This window comes from Myxocyprinus asiaticus, chromosome 14 (assembly GCF_019703515.2).
Source record: "Myxocyprinus asiaticus isolate MX2 ecotype Aquarium Trade chromosome 14, UBuf_Myxa_2, whole genome shotgun sequence".
Taxonomy (NCBI): Eukaryota; Metazoa; Chordata; class Actinopteri; order Cypriniformes; family Catostomidae; genus Myxocyprinus; species Myxocyprinus asiaticus.
In genome coordinates, this window is record NC_059357.1 from 29,857,037 (window position 1) to 29,874,939 (window position 17,903).

Sequence of the window (17,903 nt, forward strand, 5' to 3'; positions counted from 1 at the left end):
GAGTTGTGCGTGGATGCCGCAGAGAATATAGTGAAGCCTCCACATGCGCTATGTCTCCGCGGTAATGCGCTCAACAAGCCACGTGATAAGATGCGCGGAATGACTGTCTCAGACGCAGAGGCAACTGAGATTCGTCCTCCGCCACCCGGACTGAGGCGAGTCACTACGCCATCAAGAGGACTTAGAGCACATTGGGAACTGGGCATTCCAAATTGGGGAGAAAAGGGGAGAAAATAAAACTGCAAAAGGCTGCTTTTTAAATAAATAAATATGTATTCTGTGTTGTACGTGCCTCGCGCTAAAAAGTAGATTAGCGCTCTGCCTGCTGTCATCTGCTACAAACAGAGCGTGCAATGCTCATGATAGTGTTTTTCATGTATGAGCCAAGGGTCTCTAAAAGGTATGAGCATTTTATGTCTTAATTGCAACACCGGCTCCACACATTCACAAGCACTCACATTTAAAATGCCACACATGCAAACTATATATTTATATCATTAAATCACAGCTTTTGCTGTTAAATAATCTCACTAGGACATGCGTTGAATGTTTACGTAATTACATTTGTACGTCAGATGGTATCAGTTTTTGGTATCGGAGCATTTTTACGAGCATGAGTACAAGTACATGAGCGTGGTATCGGACCCGATTCAGATACCAGTATCGGTATGGAGTTATCCCTACTCTTAGCTCCTGTTGAAACACGTATTTTTAGTTTTGGATGCTGGTCTTGAGCATGGAATTCTGGTGTCCACACTAGCTTAACCAGAAAAACTTCCTGGGTCAACCAGCTTTACCAGGAAGACAGCATGGCTATTATGGTCCACCAGCTAGACCAGCACAACACCATAAAAATACATGCTGGTCTTTTCAGCAGGGGCATCAGGCATCGTCAGCCTCACAATAACATACATAATGACCCCCTCCACAAACGGACCACATTTTCGGATTACGGTCATCCATGCCTAGCCCTCCAAATGACTATTAAAGGAGAAGTGTGTAATTTCTGCACCACTTGTGGCACCAAATGGAATTGCAATGTGCCTGCTTACACCGACCTATGGTGGTTTGCTGGTCTTAGCTGGTTTAGGTTTTGCATGTGTCTTTTAGAGAGCAAAACTACAGATAAGTAGAGACACCAGGCAGCCAATCACCTTGTTTTTTTATCTGCAGTGCAGGCATGCATTGAGAGCAGCTCTCAAGTCAGGCAGAATAGAGGTATTGAGTCTGGAACAGTGAGGGGCCATTATGATGATCACATAAAGGAAATAAAATTCAATTTGAGAGCCACCTGTTTACATTGGAGAATGTGATTATTAAGAGAATGGAAATTTTAAGATGTTTCCTCTGTGACACAGTGGCTGATGTTTCTATTTTTAAAGGGCTCTGCATGAGACCTTGCAAGTAAGGCAGAGGACTCATCAGCCCGCATTAGAATAACTCACATTAGCTGAGTGCATTTGTACTTGTCAACATGTCCTCACCTGACTCCCGTGTGCGGCCCTTCACGGTCTCACTCCAGGGTCCGGGGCCGATGGAATTGAAGGCCTGGATCTGCAGCTGGTACTCAGTCCACTCCTCCAGACCCTCCAGAGTGATTTCTCTCTCCAGCCTGTCGTTCACCACTCGCGTGCTGGCCTCGTCCCGCAGGTCCACCTGCCACACTCTGACCCTATAGCCCACGCTCTCCGGGTTCCCATTGTACTCAGTCTCCGGCAGTGGCTGTTATAGAAACATCAGACAGAGTATTTAGACAAACGTTATAACGAAAACTACTACGAAGAACACTAGCAGTGGGAAAATTTTTCATTAAATGAAATAAAAATAAAAACAGAAGAACGCAAACTAAACTAAATGTGCACTCAAATACAATTACAGAAAAAAAAATTGGGTTGTTGTATTTTCAATAAATGATGGGTGGTCTGAATTTGTAATTAGTAATCTGCCATGACTGACTATCACAAAACCAAACCAAACCAAAATAAAACAACAGCCCAATTAGACATGGAGCCGTCTGATTGACATGTAAAACAGCCAACCACGGTTCGCTTTTTGTACATGATGTTTAAGGGCAGGTAAATATGAAATCCACAACAACACAATAATAAACCAGCACCATAGCAAAGTGGTTACAAAAAAATTATGGCAGATGTCTTAAATCTGGATGTGTCTTTTTTTTTTCTCCCCTTTTTCTCCCCAATTTGGAATGCCCAATTCCCAATGCGCTCTAAGTCCTCGTGGTGGCATAGTGACTCGCCTCAATCCGGGTGGCGGAGAATGAATCTTAGTTGCCTCCACGTCTGAGACAGTTAATCCACGCATCTTATCACGTGGCTTGTTGAGCGCATTACTGCGGAGACGTAGTGCATGTGGAGGCTAACGCTATTCTACGCGGCATCCACGCACAACTCACCACGCGCACCACCGAGAGCGAGCCACATTATAGCGACCACGAGGAGGGTACCCAATGTGACTCTACCCTCCCTTGCAGCCGGAGCAATTTGATTGCTTAGGAGACCTGGCTGGAGTCACTCAGCACGCCCTGGATTTGAACTCGCAACTCCAGGTGTGGTAGTCAGTGTCTTTTCTCGCTGAGCTACCCAGGCCTCCGGATGTGCAGTTTCTGATAAAGTGTAGGTGATAAGAATGTGCCTTCACAGGCAGATGGAGCAATTTGTGCTGCTGTGTTGTAAGAGACTGGACCCAAAAATATCCTTAGGCCACGTCCACACTAATAGGTTTTTATTTGAAAATGCATCTTTTTCTCTACATTTTGGCCTTCTGTCCACACTGAGATGCTGTTTTTGACAGCGAAAACAAGGCTCTGCCAAGTAGATACATTTTAAAACGCAGTATTTGCATTGTAGTGTGGAAAGGGGAAAGGGAGACATCTGAAAACTATGACGTATTTGTTGTCATGTGGAGCAGTCATGTGATCCATTCAACCCAAAACAATTAAGATGGCAGCCCATGTTGTAGCGGTGTTGTTGTGCCTGATATTCACGTTGATAGCGTTGTTAAGATAAATGTTACTTTGTACAATATTCACATTGCATTCCTTCAAAGGCGATGGGAAAGCAGCATTTTCAAATGATACGGATTAATGTGGATGTAGCCTAAATTACGGAAAAAAATTAAAATTGTTGTTTTCAAAAAATACGAATGATTTACGTGCATGTATGTATTAACTAAAAACTAAACTTAGGATATATTTTTTTATGATTTGTCAAGTCATTTGAGATTACTGCATATGGATTTCTTTAAATAATTTTAGAGAGCTCAGAGTGCAATTTCTATAAATTTTTTAGCCAAGAAATAACAAGAAAAATGTATATTCATTAAAGAAATATCCATGACTTTTTAATTACTTTAATTCAAGATTGTATTCATTTTAATGACTTTTCGAAGCCTGGAAATCACTATTTTAAAAGTCCCTGATATTTCCAGGTTTTCCATGACTCTGGGGAACCTGTAAACTATACTATAGTTTAAAAAAATACAAAACGAAACAGTAAAAGCTATTGAATTTTTCGAAACCATACTAACAAACATTCAGACTCTAAAACACAGTCTCAGCAGAGTTTTGAGCATTGCTAATTCAGCCTCGCCCCATACTGTGTTGGGTAAGCAATTAAATCCACCTGCTCCTGTAAATTCATAACTCATATTTAATAATGCTTCATCATTTACATGCCTCAAAAATTAACTGAGCGATTTTGATTGGACGCCAAAAGATAAATGAGATGTCACAAGCTGGCAAAACATCAGCTGTCATGTGCTTTTAATTTGACAGTTAAACAGGTTCATTTGAGAAACTCAATTTGGACACTGGCTCTTGGGTGTCAGCATACTTTAATACAGGTGAAAATCAATAGATATCTAAAACCCCCCTGCTTTCACAGTCCTAGACTGTATTTATGTGTGATAACGGGATAACGACATCCTGTCAGAACACTGAGAGTTGGGAATGCTGTGAGTTCTTTACTTGAACCCATTTTTGTTTTTAGCGTTTTTTCATCCTAACCTCTTTGAAAGAAACTAAAATATGAAACAAGAGCCTAAATAACAGAATCAAATAAATTGAACACAATGTACTTGACTCATTTTATATTTCTCAAAGCAGATATGCTTTCAATGCAATGGCCAAGCATTCATGTCTGAACTTGTGTAGTGTGTTTTAGCTTTAAAGTACACTTAGTACAGAACTGTCCGCTGGAGCAACCTGGGGTTAACTACCTTGCTAAACGAAACAACGGTGATAGTTCTTCGAATGGTCATACGTTGCATGTAGACTGGGTTTGAGCCTATAGTCCTTCGTTTGCCAGCCCAAATGTTTAACTTACCACCCAACGTAGCCACAGGCTGGTCTCACTGGCTGTGCGTACTGTCACACTGCTGGGTGCCACATCCGGAGGAGCCTGCAGGGTTTGTATCACACGGGATGGCACGCTCATCGGACTCGGGCCTACAATATTCACCTGTCGCATTCTGAACCTGTATCAACCAAAGTCCAAGCACATGGTACAGTATTTCCTTGCACAATATTACACATCATTAAAGGGGTAGTTCACCCAAAACAGAATGATGTCATCATTTATTCACCCTCATGTTGTTCCAAACCCCTATTATCATAAAAGGGAGTCAGAATGACAACCTCGGTCACCTATCATTTTCACTGTATGGATAAAAATGCAATGAAAGTGAAAGGTGATTGAGGCTATGATTCTGTCTAACATCTTTTGTGATCCACAGAAAAGTTATCCAGGTTTGGAACAACATAAGTGTGAGTAAATGATGACAGATTTTAATTTATAGATGAACTAACCCTTTAAAACAAACTTAACACCAACAGTTGTAAGACTTTCCTGTGGAGACAAAAATGGCAGTAGAATCTGGAAAGACCCTGTGCTCTCTGCATTCCACTTTCTAATTGCACCAATTACCATGAAATCAAACTTTATCAAAGAGTAGAACAAATGGAGATGCTGCAGCAACATCCATAAGATCTGACATAAATTGCAGAGTAGAGAAAAACATGGAGGCAATGTAGTTAATCATGAACACTCACAGATGAGTCAAGCTGTCTGAGACTAACAGATGAGTCCAGATAGTAAGACTATTAAGGCAAAAGAAATGAACAGAATGGAAAGAAATAATTTGACTACTGGCCTTGTTGTAAATAAGACAATATTCAGATGAAGCTATATATGGGTGACTGGCATGACAATCATTTTTCCATGTCAAGAGTGGCATACTTCTGCAATGCAGATATATTTGTATGGTTAATTAACAATATACACTGCCGGTAAAATGTTTGGACACAACTGAATGAATATATGTTTTCTTTTTCTGAATAACACTTTTTATTGATTCACACAATTAACACAGAAAAGCAAAACATATATTCACAGAATCAACATTTAACCCCCATTATTCCCTTTCCCCCTCCCAATCCTCACCCTGACCCTCAACAAACATCCCTGTGGTCACACTTGAGTATACACAAAAAAATAAAAAATAAAAATAAATAAACATATATTTAAAAAAATTATCACACACATTTAAAACTACACTTCTCTCTCCACTGCCCCTCCCCAAGAGCCCTCCAAAATGGCCAAATAGCTGCCCTATTTTTTATTAAATAAATCTAAGTTGCCAAGCCTTCTACATGGCATTTCCTCGAATGCTATTACCCTGCCCATCTCTGTGCACCACTCTTGAAATGAGGGTGATCCTGCTGATCATAACACTGGCTAGGTCCCAATTTTTTATGCATTTATCCCCTATATTAATGACCGCCCCATCACCTAAAATACAGAGTCTGGGGCAAAGTGAAATTTGAGTGCCCAATACGTCACACAAAAAACTCTGACCCCTCAACTAAAATTCTTGGATCTTAACACACCACCAAAAAACATGGGTTGTGTCCCCATCTTCTGATTGGCGTCGCCAACAGGTGGGTGTGTCTTTAAGACCAAGCCTATACAATCTACAGGGGGTCCACTAGAATCGATGTAAAATCTTAAATTGCATAAGGCGCACCCTTGCATCTCTAGATGCAGACTTTCTAGAATCCTAGCCCACACTCCCTCCTCCAATACCAAGTTGAAATCTTTCTCCCATAATCTCTGGAGAGAAGTTGAAGCTCCGTCCCCCAAACTCTGAATTAGCAGGGAGTAATACACTGATGCCTCATGACCTTTTCTAAAAGCAGTAATCACCACTCCCAGAGTATCTGCCGCTCTAGGGGGGTGTATGCTACTCCCAAAAATAATACAGAACAGGTGGCACAGCTGTAAATAGCTGAAGAATTGAGACCTGGGAATCCCAAAACGTTGAACCATATTTTCAAAGGATCTCAACACTCCACTCTCATTTAAGTCACAGAGCATATTAACCTCCCTCACAATCCACTCTGACCAGCAGAAAGGGGACTTATTAATACATAATTTTGGGTTCAGCCATATGCTCGAAGCAACATTTAAATAAATGTCCGAATTAAAAACTTTGGACACTTTTGTCCATACTGCGTGCAAATGCGAGCTAATGGGGTGTAACTTAACTTTTCCGATTAGTTTGATAGAAAGGCTTTGCAATGGCAAAATAGGGGCAAGAACTTCCTGTTCAATACAAAACCAGGGAAGGGCTCTCTCAGGTGGAAGCGGCCAATGAACCAAATGTCTGAGACTGAATGCATAATAATAAAACAAAATCTTGGGTAGGCCTAGCCCACCTTTGTCAATCGGCCTATGCAACTTACTGAAATGTAATCTGGGATGTTTACCATTCCAAATGAAGGACTTCGCTATGCTATCAAATTGCTTGAAATAAGAGAGGGGGACATCTATAGGGAGAGATTGTAGCAGGTAGTTGAATTTTGGAATACAATTCATTTTAATAACATTAACCTTCCCAATCATAGATAAATGTAATGAAGCCCACCTGCCCACATCGCTCAACAACCTTTTTATTGAAGGGTCAAAATTAACTCTAATTAAATCAGACAAATTTGCTAGGCATAAAATACCCAAATACTTAATGCCCTGTTTGGGCCACTGTAAGGCACCCGGCTGAAAAGCCGTTACCGGGCTTTTGCACTGTCAGTGCCAAAGCTTTGGATTTAGACCCATTGACACTGTATACTGAGAACTTAGAAAATAAATTAATAATTCTGTGGAGGCAAGGCATAGATCTAGTAGGGTCGGAAACGAAAAACAAAATATAATCTGCGTGAAGCAAAAGCTTGTGCGCCCCACCTCCCACCATCACCCCTGGAAAATCCTCCTCCTTACTTATCGCGCAATAATGGGGAAAGAGGACAATCCTGCCGGGTGCCCCTATCCATAGTAAAATAATCTGAAATTAATCCATTTGTTTGTACCGCCGCTACTAGGTGTCAATAAAGTAACTTAATCCATCCAATAAAACTATTCTCGAACCCGTATATTTCCAAAATCTTAAAAAGATAATCCCATTCTACCATATCAAACGCCTTTTCAACGTCAAGTGAGATGGCAGGGACTGGAGTCTGATCATTCACCACTGACCACATAATATTGCTGAAATGCCTAATTTTATCAGAAGAGCTGTGGCCCCGAATAAACCCCACCTGATCTATATGTATAAGAGATGTCATAACTTTGCTTAATCGATTAGCCAAGATTTTTGACAATATTTTTACATCTAGCTGGATCAGGTAAATTGAATGATAACTTTTACACTCACTTGGATCTTTGTCCTTTTTAAGAATCAGTTTGATCCAGGCTTGTGTCATGGTTGGGGGAAGCTTTCCATTCTTTAACGATTCCGTATGAACTTCTAGCAAAAGTGGAGCCAGTTCTGTAGCATAAGATCTAAAAAATTCAGCAGCAAAGCCGTCTGGCCCTGGAGCCTTGCCAGTAGGCAAGGCCTTAATTACCTCGCTAAGCTCCTCCAAGATTATCTCTGAATCAAGAGAATTTTTTTGATAAGCCGACAATTTAAGAAGTTCTTATGGTATCACAAAGTTTCTAATATCCTCATCAGTAGACGAAGATGTGGAACTATAGAGATCAAGAAAGCATTATTAATATCAATGGCCGAGGTAAATATTTCACCCCCAGTAGATTTCACTGAGGGAATGGTAGAAAAAGACTCTCTCTGCTTTATATATCTAACCAGAAGTTTTCCTTCTTTGTCCCCCGACTCAAAGTATGACTGTCTTGACCTGAATAGCCAAAACTCCACCTTCCATGACAAAATAGTATTATATCTGTATTTCAATCGGGTCAATTCCCTGAGGCCATTAGAAAACTAGGCACTTTTAATATTCCCTTCTAATTCCACAAGTTCTTGTGCTTTGGATTTTTTGGTGAATGCGGCATACTGTATGATCCGACCCCTAAGAACCGCCTTAAGTGCCTCCCAAGCCACGCCCACAGAGGATACTGAGGACCAGTTGGTTTCCATATAGACACTGATTTCAGCCTTTAACATTTGTTGGAATTCAGGATTTTGCAAAAGGTATATGTTAAAGTGCCAACTATATGAATTCCTATTCTTCATATGTGTCAACACCTCTAGACACACCAGGGCATGATCTGAGACTAAAATGTTTCCAATTGAGCAATCAACAAAAGATGAAATGAGGAACTTTGATATATATATATATATATATATATATACATATATATATATATATATATATATATATATATATATATATATAAATAAAAAAATCTATTCTAGAGTAAATCTTATGGACTGATGAAAAACAAATTATAGTCCCTACCAAATGTGTTCAAAAGTCTCCAAATATCAGAATCAGAATCAGAATCAGCTTTATTGCCAAGAATGCTTACACCTTACAAGGAATTTGTCTTGGTGACAGGAGTTTCCAGTGTACAACAATACAAAACAATACAAAAACAGTAGCAAGACATAGATAATAATAAAAAATACAACTAATTATACACATACGTACAGACACACACATACATACATACACACATATACATGGGTAGTGCAAATCTAATACAATCTGTTATGTACAGTGCAAATCCAAATCTGTTATGTACAGTGCAAATGTTTTTGTTTTTTGTTTTTTCAGAGGAATGAAATGGCAGAAGAGGTTGGATGTGTTGGATAAATATAAGAAAGACTAAACTGTGTATTGCACATAGTTATTGCTCAATGGGGCAATTTAACCGTTCATGAGATGGATAGCCTGAGGGAAAAAACTGTTCCTGTGTCTGACGGTTCTGGTGCTCAGAGCTCTGAAGCGTCGGCCAGAAGGCAACAGTTCAAAAAAGTAGTGGGCAGGGTGAGTGGGGTCCAGAGTGATTATTCCAGCCTTTTTCCTCACTCTGGAAGTGTATAGGGGGGGACAACCAATAATCCTCTCAGCAGTCCAAACTGTCCTTTGTAGTCTTCTGATGTCTGATTTCGTAGCTGAACCAAACCAGACAGTTATTGAAGTGCAGAGGACAGACTCAGTGACTGCTGAGTAAAACTGTATCAGCAGCGCCTGTGGCAGGTTGAACTTCCTCAACTGGCGAAGGATGTATAACCTCTGCTGGGCCTTTTTCACAATGGAGTCAGTGTGGGTCTCCCACTTCAGGTCCTGTGAGATGGTAGTGCCCAGGAACCTGAATGACCCCACTGCTGCCACAGTGCTTTTTAGAATGGTGAGGAGGTTCAGTGTTGGGGTGTTTCTCCTAAAGTCCACAATGATCTCCACCGTTTTGAGCGTGTTCAGCTCAAGGTTGTTTTGACTGCACCAGACAGCCAGCTGTTGAACCTCCCTTTTGTACACAGACTCATCGTCATCTCCGATGAGGCCGATGACAGTGGTGTCGTCTGCAAACTTCAGGAGCTTGACAGAGGGGTCCTTGGCGATGCAGTCATTGGTGTAGAGGGAGAAAAGTAGTGGGGAGAGCACACATCCCTGGGGGGCACCAGTGCTGATTGTACAGGTGCTAGAAGTGAGTTTACCCTGCCTCACAAGCTGCTGCTTGTCCGTCAGAAAGCTGGTAATCCACTGACAGATAGACATGGGAACAGATAGTTGGTGTAATTTATTCTGGAGTATAGCTGGGATGATGGTGTTGAAAGCTGAACTGAAGTTCACAAAAAGGATCCTTGCATATGTCCCTGGTCTATCCAGATGTTGCAGGATATGATGCAATCCCATGTTGACTGCATCATCCACAGACCTGTTTGCTCGATAAGCAAATTGAAGGGGATCTAGAAAGGGTCCAGTGATGTTCTTCAGGTGGGCCAACACCAGTCTCTCAATTGAATTCATGACCACAGACGTCAGGGTGACAGGTCCGTAGTCATTAAGTCCTGTGATTTTTGGTTTCTTTGGAACAGGAATAATGATTGAGCATTTGAAGCAGCATGGGACTTCACACTGCTCCAGTGATCTATTGAAGATCTGGGTGAAGATGGGGGCCAGCTGGTTAGCACAGGATCGAAGACACACTGGTGAGACGCCATCTGGGCCTGAAGCCTTCGTCTTTTGTTTCCGAAAGACGCGGCTCTTAAGTGCAGGTTGAGTAGCAGGAGGGGAGAGGAAGGTGGTTGCAGGAGGTGTTGGTGTTTGTGTGAAGTGAAGGTCAGAGTGGGTGTGGGGTGTGAGATTGTGCCTTTCAAATCTGCAGTAGAACACATTCAGGTTGTCAGCCAGTTGTTGGTTCCCTACAGGGTTGGAGGTAGGAGTCCTGTAATTTGTGAGTTGTTTCATGCCACTCCACACTGATGCAGGGTCGTTAGCTGAAAACTTGTTTTTCAGCTTCTCAGAGTATCTTCTTTTAGCCACTCTGATTTCCCTGTTCAGTGTGTTCCTGGCCTGATTGTACAAGACTTTATCCCCACCCCTGTAAGCATCCTCTTTGGCCTGACGAAGCTGCCTGAGCTCTGCTGTAAACCACGGTTTGTCATTGTTGAACTTTAAATAAGTCCTAGCAGGAATGCACATATCCTCACAGAAACTGATATATGATGTAACAGTATCTGTGAGCTCGTCCAGGTCTGTGGCTGCAGCCTCAAAAACACTCCAATCCATGCAATCGAAGCAGGCTTGTAGTTCCCGCTCTGCTTCATTGGTCCATCTCTTTACAGTCCTTACTACTGGCTTGGTTGATTTTAATTTCTGCCTGTAGTTTGGAAGAAGATGAACCAGACAGTGATCAGAGAGTCCTAAAGCTGCTCTAGGGACAAAGCGATATGCATCCTTTGTTGTTGTGTAACAATGATCCAGTATGTTCCTGTCATTGGTAGGGCATGTGATGTTTTGATTGTATTTGGGCAGTTCACGTGTGAGATTTGCTTTGTTAAAATCCCCAGGAATAATAATAACTGAGTCCGGGTATTGTTGTTCCATGTCTGTGATTTGATCAGCTAGCTGTTGCAGCGCTGTGTTTAAACATGCGTTTGGCGCGATATACACATTCACCAGAATAAATGAGGAAAACTCCCATGGCGAGTAGAAAGGCTTACAGTTAATAAAGAGCGCTTCCAAATTAGGACAACACATCCTCTTTAACGTTGTTACATCTGTACACCGACTTTCATTGATATAAAAGCATGTTCCACCACCTCTCGTTTTCCCCATTAACTCCACGATGCGATCCGCTCTGAACAGCTGGAAGCCCAGCAGATGTAACGCAATGTCCGGAATGGCTTCACTCAGCCAGGTTTCTGTGAAGCACAAGGCAGCAGAGGTTGAAAAGTCCTTGTTTGTGCGGGTGAGGAGATGCAGTTCGTCCGTTTTGTTAGGAAGAGAGCGGAGATTCGCTAAGTCAATACTCCGCAGCACTGTTCAAAATCCGTGCCAACGGAGTTTGACCAGCGCACTGGCTCGTCTCCCTCGCCTGTGTCTCTTGAACAGCAGAGCTGTGCCTCCAACTAAAATGTCTAGCAAAATGTCTGAATATTCGAAAACCGGGAAAAGATTGTCTGGTACATGTTGTCGAATGTTCAGCAGTTCGTCTCTGTTAAAACTGACTGGAATAAGATTACTAAACACAGGACAAACAAACAAAAACAACAAAAGAACTGAGGAGCTCCACACCGAGACAGCCATCCGCGGCGCCATCATGAACTATCTGTAAGACCAAGATTTTTACACATCCTGTGAAGCTTCAATGTTGCTCTAGAGGGCTTGCACACTTTTGCTTCACTATGATCAAGGACTGCGTCCATCAAAAGTTTAAAGTCTCCTCCCAATATTATATCATGAGGGGTGCCAGCGGCTCGCAACATCCTGTCAAGATCTATAAAAAAGTCCAGATCATCAACGTTAGGTGCATAAATATTAGCCAAAATAAGACTTTGCCCCTGAATTTCAGCTAAAACAATAATGACTCTTCCTAATTTATCTTTACTCGAGCCAGCACTATAAAAAAAACGCCCACCCCATATCTTTCCAAATTTTTCAGCTTCCTGCGGAGAAAGATGTGTTTCTTGAAGAAACACTATATCATATTTCTTATGGTTAAGAAGAGAAATAACCTTTCTTCTTTTTATGGGGTGCCCCAACCCATTCACATTCCATGTGGAGAGAGACAATCTGCTCATATTAACATCTGACATTTTGACATATAAGAAAAAATAGATTGTGTGTCAAAAACAAGATTATTAAGACCACATCCCAACATTAGTGCGGCAATCAAAACCCGAATTTCCCCACAACAAAACAAACAGAAAAAAGAAAAACGTACACATTAACCCCGCGCACGACAGCGCCAGCTGGCGTCTATTTCTCCAAACTCAAACAGTCCATGTACGCCTACGAGAACCCCCGTGACAACTTTGCCATCAGATTGCTCAAGTCCGGTGTTTCTATACAAATTTTGTGAGACAGAATTCCACAGCAAAAGATAATCTATAAAACAAACTCCAGCCAATAGACGGAATAGCACAAAGAGCGTGTAGCTTCGTCCATAAAATTGTCCTGAAGGTTTGACACTCTACAAAATAAACTTCAGCCGCTAGGCGGAACCAGCACAAAAACAAAGTGCTCACAATCTTCAAACAGTCAAGCGAATGTTCAGTGAGTCAGTCCACTCGGCTGCAACGTGAGTACAACTAGATGACCTGCTCACTCCATTGACTTTATAAAGGACATCGCTTGCTGTGAGCATATTAATGTTTTATGGCAATTCTTCGCATCTATTCTCAATTTGGCCGGGAATATCAGTGCAAAAGCGACCTTCCGTTGGTGTAAAAGTTTCTTGTATTCCTTGAATTGATCACGCTTCTCTCGTCGAATTCACAAAGTCTGGGAACAAGAAAATGCTGTGGTTCTTCCAAGAAAGCATTCCTTTACTCCTCGCCTCGTGTAACACAAGATTTTATTGGATGATCTCAGAAATTTGGCCAGAATTGATCGGGGCCTGTCTCCCTCTACAGATCGACGGATTAGCAGACAATTCCCTCTCCGACGACTTGTAACCACCTTAGTGAATTTCGCCTCCATGGCACTGATTGAACGATGCATCACAACAAGATGCTCCAAGTCAGCAACGACCCCCGCCAGCACCGTCAACATGCCCAGCATTTCTCACCGCATTCCCTGCACCTCCCTGACCAAATCGACTCCCAGGCCCCAGCCCGAGCACATAAGTGTCTTTTAATGTCTTCAGAACCCGAGGTTTTTGAATTCTTTGACATATTGTCCTCCTAGTACAGTTAAGGATCAGGGTGTATCAAATCTCACCGGTTTATGTCATTAAAAGTGTTAAAACTAGCAAAATGCGCAGAGCTCACCGTTCACACGTCCGATCCTCGCATGGCGTCACGTGACTCTTAACGAATATATATTTTCTTGATCTTAAAGAACTTTTTGATCTAAAGGCTTATAATAATTAAATGCTTAAAAACTGGTTTTGTTGACAAATATAAATTGTGGATGTATTCATTTCTTTATGAAACTCGAATTTTAAAGGTTTACTTAGTATTTTCCCCTCATTTAAAAACTTTTACCTCTAAAAAAATGAATAGTAATTTTGACCACTCATGTGAGATGAAGAGTTCAGTCATATCAGTAATCTTATAAAAGATTTATAAGTTTTATTCTAAATGGGGCAGGGGTGCCTCATGGGGGCAGCCATGTTAGAATTATATGACCAGCTGAATTCTACTCACTTAATCTCTGTAACTGCCCTGTTATTGGACACTTTGATTGATGGATTAAATTATTCCTGGTTTACTGTGCATAATGAATTTCGCATAATAGTTTGAATGATGCAGCATCCAGGCCACTAGGTGTCAGTGTAAGCCAATGCAAGCCACTTTGACATACTTTGAATTACTGAGTGCACTTCAATTACATTTATACATTTGGCAGACGCTTTTATACAAAGCGACTTACAGTGCCCTGATTACAGGGACACTCTGTGGGGATTGAACCAACAACTTTCTGCTTACCAGTTCAGTGCTTTAGTCCACTACACCAATTAAAACATTTGATTTAAATGGATGAGTTAGACCACATAGTAGATGAAAAGCAGCCAAAAATAATACATTATTAATAACTGCATAATTCTCATACTTCCATTGGTAACACTTTATAATTACATTAGTTAACATGAACTTACAATTAACAAATACTTTTATAGCACTTATAAATCTTAGTTAATGTTAAATTAACAGGTAATAATAATTTATATAGTTAATAAAACAGTACATTTGTAGTATATTTGTATTACAAACTGGCATTTCTATTACGTAAGTGCTCAAACATATTTAATCCAGCATTTTTTATTTAGCCATTCCCCGCTTTTATTTAGAGGAGAACTGGGGGAGGGAATAAAAATTGTGAAATGTCAAGAGCAAGATACAAACTTACATTGCCCATATGAGCACCACAACTCAAAAGTGTTGCTGCATGCACACTAATCACTAGGCCACACAGCTCTGACTTCATCCAGCATTTTGAGCTAGTCAAAATTCTAGAAGTGTGTGACTGTCTAAACATGATACAAAATCAAGAAACATTGTTTTTACATAAAAAAATATTTTAATTGTTTCAGCAACAGTATTAATACTGCTGTCTGTGCATTATACAGATGCAGAGCAGTAGCAAGGAATTCTGTGCCCCTTACCTTTTTAAAATACTAAATATAAATTATTGTGGGTCCCCCTGGACCTATGGGCCCTAAAAACATTCACACCTTTCAATCCACTAGCTACAGGCCTAACTTTAGGTAAACCGATTTTATAAAGACTCTGTCTCAACACTTCTGTAGCAATTCTCAGTTCAATTCTTTTGTTTCAGCATAAGACAGATATTACAAAGATGTCAAGATTAGAACGAACATGAAAATAGAAGGCAAAGAATTAACAGCATCCTCAGGGAAAAAAGCAGAAAATAACAAGATCAGAACCATAAATACAGGACAGAAAATGTTGCCATGGTGCACTTGACTTCAAATGATGAACTGTTTTTCTTTGTTTAAAAAGACAGAAAATCCTAATCTGATTAAGGTGTTTATGTGTCTTCAATAATGCAATTGTAATTTCGAGTAATCCACACATCTTAATTTGATTTGCTCATTTAAAATGGGTTCATTTTCATGTTAGTCAATGAAAATGCGGTTAAAATGGCAATCGTTTAATTGCAGCTAATGTGTGCTTGGAAGAAACAACACTGACCTGTAATGAGTGAATGGTGTGAGGTTGGGCACCTCCAGCATCTGAGCTTCAGGGTCGTTCTCTTTCTCGTATAACACCTTCCACTCTTCCTCTTCACCAGTACTGCCCACCTGAAGACATACAGTCTCACTGTTACAGTCTGTTGGACACTAGTCATGGCCTAAAAAAAATCTCATACATACTGCTCACATACTGTTGAGAGCTTTTTCAAAATGGCAAGCTCCAATCTGATTGGCTGGCTTTACACAATTTCTGGAAGTCAAGTTGTCCAGGTAATCATTTGCTGATTTATCATTCATCACCAGGAAACAAAGCCATGTTTATAAGTTTTAAGGCTGCAATGACGAGCACTTCCAAGGAAGAAAATGTTACTCGACAAGGTTTGTGTGACTCATGAAATCAAATCTATGAAAGATGTCCAAGAGTTTTATATGAGACACTTGGTAGCCAGTAAACAAGATTTCTGGGACCATCCATGCATTTTCAGCTTTGCTCTTGGGGTTATATCTGATTTTAGATTGACATGCCTCTAAAAACACCACATAAAAAGTGGTCGGTCACTTTATATGTCAGTCAGACCGTCTCTTCCTGTGTATTTGGGTGGTTCTTGGCCAGAATAAGGTGCAATGTGGACCAGACTTTATGCTAATAGTCAAAAGTCTGGCTACACGAGACTACCTGGACATTAATCTGAGAAACATCCGAAAAGCCCCATTTTTTGGAGCCTTTTGAGAACAACATCTCTCAGCATTTGTTGAGTCAAGAGTCCAACCAGTGAAGCGAACAAAAGCAGGAGAAAAATCCACACACTGCACTTCATTATATCCAGTAAGTCACAGACCAGAGGCTTTTCGAGTGTTTTGTAGGGAACGGTCCTTCAGCGGGAATGCAGAGCAGAGAAGGTTAAAGCTTTTTCAATTGAGCCTAGGACAGTGCCAGCAGCTGCCCCATTTCAAACACATTGTGCAAGCCAAGTCTAAACCAATCAAAGCTCACAGCACTCAGGAAGATTTACTTTGACCAGTGGAGTGTAGTGTATGCGGTAAGCATTTATGCCAACATGATAGATGTTCGACGCGTGGCACCTTATGCTGGTGACTGCTGTTGTATTTCATAGCGGGTGCGTATGCAGGGGCCGCTCTCTCGCGTGGTGACTGATTTCTGCAGCAGCAGATAGCCGGGCCTCAATCAACTCAGGAATTCAAGTGCTGCCACATGAAAGGCAGAAGCTTCCTTTGAAAGTTCTGGGCTGGTGCCGTCAAGTTCACAGAGTTGACATTGGTTACAAATTAGAAGTCAGTCATGTGATTCAATCTGTCGTCCCTTTTGCAAAATTCGCAATGCGCTCTCAATACATTTCTGAACTGTGATGGGCAATCAGAAGGGAAACTTTCTGTTACTTGCGTTAAAATTAAAGTGCTGAGAGGAACTGAATTTAGTAGCTGCATATTGGCTTTTTTTAAGCTCTGCAATGACATCTGGGTACAGTTTTGAGCCCTTAAATATAACTACCAAATGTGCACAGTGTAGCCTTACACATACGAAACGATGAGCTGATGAACAGATCTGTCAAATCAAAGTGACATTATTGTGTTTTACAGAGATAAGATAGATGACTGTTCTCTCTTTTTCATAAACCTGAGGAAACTGTTCTCAAGACAGAATGCAAGAGAAACAATGTGTCTTGGTCTTTTTTATTTAGTTTTAGTTAGGGATGGGCATGAGTGTACTAAGATGTACTCAGAAGTGACAACACTAATCGATCATGAAAAAACAATAATTGTATAACTTTTCAACTTCTTTAACAGCAAAACATTTCAGTTTAAGTTTTTCTGATTGGTCATGGCATATTGTCCGATTGGTTAAAGTTTGCTTTCAGTCTTGGGTAGCAACAGCACTGTTTAAAGAGGATTGGGGGTATGCACGCAGGACGCATTCTTGCGTTCAATAACGGCTTGATGAAGTGCAATTTATGGAATAGAAGGATTCAAACACAGGGACATGTTTAACGCCACCTTAAAAACGTAGCACTCATGGCGTGAGATGCTCCAAAAAAGATGCGCTGCAATAGCCAACAATTTCAAATACTGCAGATGGAACTTGTTTCAACCCAGTCCCCATCTCACCATTAAATATGAACTGAAGTAATTATTCAGTGAAAATCTTGACGTCCGTTTTGCCTTTATGAGAGAAGCTCGTTCAAATTTGTTTTGCAAAATGGACATCAAAATTGAAAAACTAAACAACAACTTAGCCCAAATTTT

The 17,903-nt window shown here is 40.8% G+C and overlaps 1 protein-coding gene across 2 annotated transcripts in view; it reads right to left on the reverse strand.

The window, feature by feature from the left end:
* The window catches only part of LOC127452338 (protein sidekick-1-like), a 522,949-nt gene that overhangs the window by 63,343 nt on the left and 441,703 nt on the right, over window positions 1–17,903 (reverse strand). For both annotated transcript variants that reach the window (XM_051717752.1, XM_051717750.1), the window contains exons 23-25: window positions 15,640–15,749; window positions 4,344–4,494; window positions 1,485–1,722 (exon numbers count right to left, since the gene is read on the reverse strand). In XM_051717752.1, coding sequence (XP_051573712.1) covers window positions 1,485–1,722; window positions 4,344–4,494; window positions 15,640–15,749 — 499 coding nt within the window. The remainder of the gene's footprint in view (window positions 1–1,484; window positions 1,723–4,343; window positions 4,495–15,639; window positions 15,750–17,903) is intronic.